At 34.0% G+C, this 1,817-nt stretch overlaps 1 protein-coding gene across 1 annotated transcript in view; it reads left to right on the top strand.

Annotated features, from left to right (window-relative positions):
• The window catches only part of LOC100570533 (homeobox protein vnd), a 141,277-nt gene extending 139,724 nt beyond the window's left edge, over positions 1-1,553 (top strand). Inside the window, exon 7 of the mRNA XM_029487416.1 lies at positions 313-1,553. Within this exon, the coding sequence (XP_029343276.1) occupies positions 313-570 (258 nt within the window). The 3' untranslated portion in view covers positions 571-1,553. The remainder of the gene's footprint in view (positions 1-312) is intronic.
• The last annotated feature ends 264 nt before the right edge of the window (positions 1,554-1,817 follow it).

Raw genomic sequence — 1,817 nt, 5'->3', positions numbered from 1 at the left:
TACACATAAAAAGTGAAGTTGTTGCGAATGCGTAAAATACAAGTGTTAAAAAATTGTTATTTATAGGAATTTATATGATCCAAAAGTTTGATCTCATATGTCCTGTAAACAGAGTTCAAAAATGTGCATAGGGCACTGAGTAGTAGGTTTAACTTATAAATACCTAACTGAGTTATATAGTGTATATACCTATACCCCGGTTCTGTGGACACATGGTATTATATACAATATTATGTACACGTATATAGTATACCATCGGCTATGCAGCTCATCACACAACAACCGGACTGACTTTCCCGTGTATTGTTTCAGGTGAAAATCTGGTTCCAGAACCACAGGTACAAGACGAAACGGGCGCAACAGGAGAAGGGTATGCACGTGGAACATCACGCGGCGGCCGCGGCCAACGCTCTGTCCTCACCGAGGCGGGTCGCCGTGCCCGTGCTGGTCCGGGACGGCAAGCCATGCACCAACCAGCAGCCCGGCGCCGGAGGCAAGGCCGAACAGATGGTGCTGCCGTCGTACTCGCATCCGCTGATGCACGGCCAGACGCCCAGAACGTGGTGGTAGTTGATGATGCATACCACGACCGCGGTATATAATAATATATTATAGTGTGTGGTCATCGCGACGGCCAGTATTGTCTTCCTATGTAATAATAATAATTATGTGTATCGTATAATATAGGTTATAATATTATGTTCAATAACCAATTATAGGTATAACCGTATAGGTAGGTATATACGTCCTGTCAAAAAATGTATATCTTCCGACCGCCGTTATATTATACACCTATTACATATTATATCATAATTTAATATTATTGTGAGTAAAATATTCGAATACGCGAACTTGGGGTTAGCCAACTGACAGGTTAGGACGATACCTATCGAAAAGCTGATCGATGTGTAATATATATATATATATATATGATAGTATTACCGTTTGCGTGTGGATATCACATCCACATTATTATTATAATGTAATCGCGACATCGATTGCGCAAAAATATTACTATTCTGCACGTGACTTGCCTCGACCGCGGTAAATTCTTGATTTGCATACTATTATAGGTATATTATTATACATTTATAAACGGGGCGTTTAATTAGGAAAGCCATAGCCCATAGGACATCGCGAATCGAATGAGAATAAAACAAATCTGATTTACTCAATAAATTGTCCTATACGATATTGTATATTATACACAACATATATGTACATATATTATACCTCAGCTAATAATAATAATAATAATTTAAATAATATAATATTATATGGCATTAATGTGTTTAAATAGATTTGTTCGGTCCATATCGTTAGCGCGGTTTCATTCGGAAGTTAGCGGCGATCACGCACTACCACTGTGTTCTCCCTCCCTCGTTTTTTAAAAATAAATATTTATATTATATTATTTACGATATTTTATCGATCGAAAATACAGTAGAGCATAGCGTACGCATGTATATTAATAATATTATTCGGAAATAACTAATAAATTTATAAAATGTCCATTTGTAAAATATTAAAAAAAAACTTCTTAGACTAATTGTATTATTATCATTATATTATATTATTTATTTATTTATTTATTATTATTATTATTATTATTATTATTATTATTATTATATTACTTTAATAAGAGTTTAAAAAAAACAAAAGACTAGTCATTACGTGTATTTTATTTGTTTATATATTTTTATTGTTAGAACGTTATATACGCGCCGACGGGTTGCATATTGTAATTTTGTAATTTTTAAGTTGTACATAGGCAAAATCGAAAAACACATAATTATTATGGTTTTTTGAAAAATGTT

This window comes from Acyrthosiphon pisum, chromosome A1 (genome assembly GCF_005508785.2).
Source record: "Acyrthosiphon pisum isolate AL4f chromosome A1, pea_aphid_22Mar2018_4r6ur, whole genome shotgun sequence".
NCBI lineage: Eukaryota > Metazoa > Arthropoda > Insecta > Hemiptera > Aphididae > Acyrthosiphon > Acyrthosiphon pisum.
Note: the sequence above shows the minus strand (reverse complement) of the source record. Positions and strands in the feature narration are given on the sequence as shown.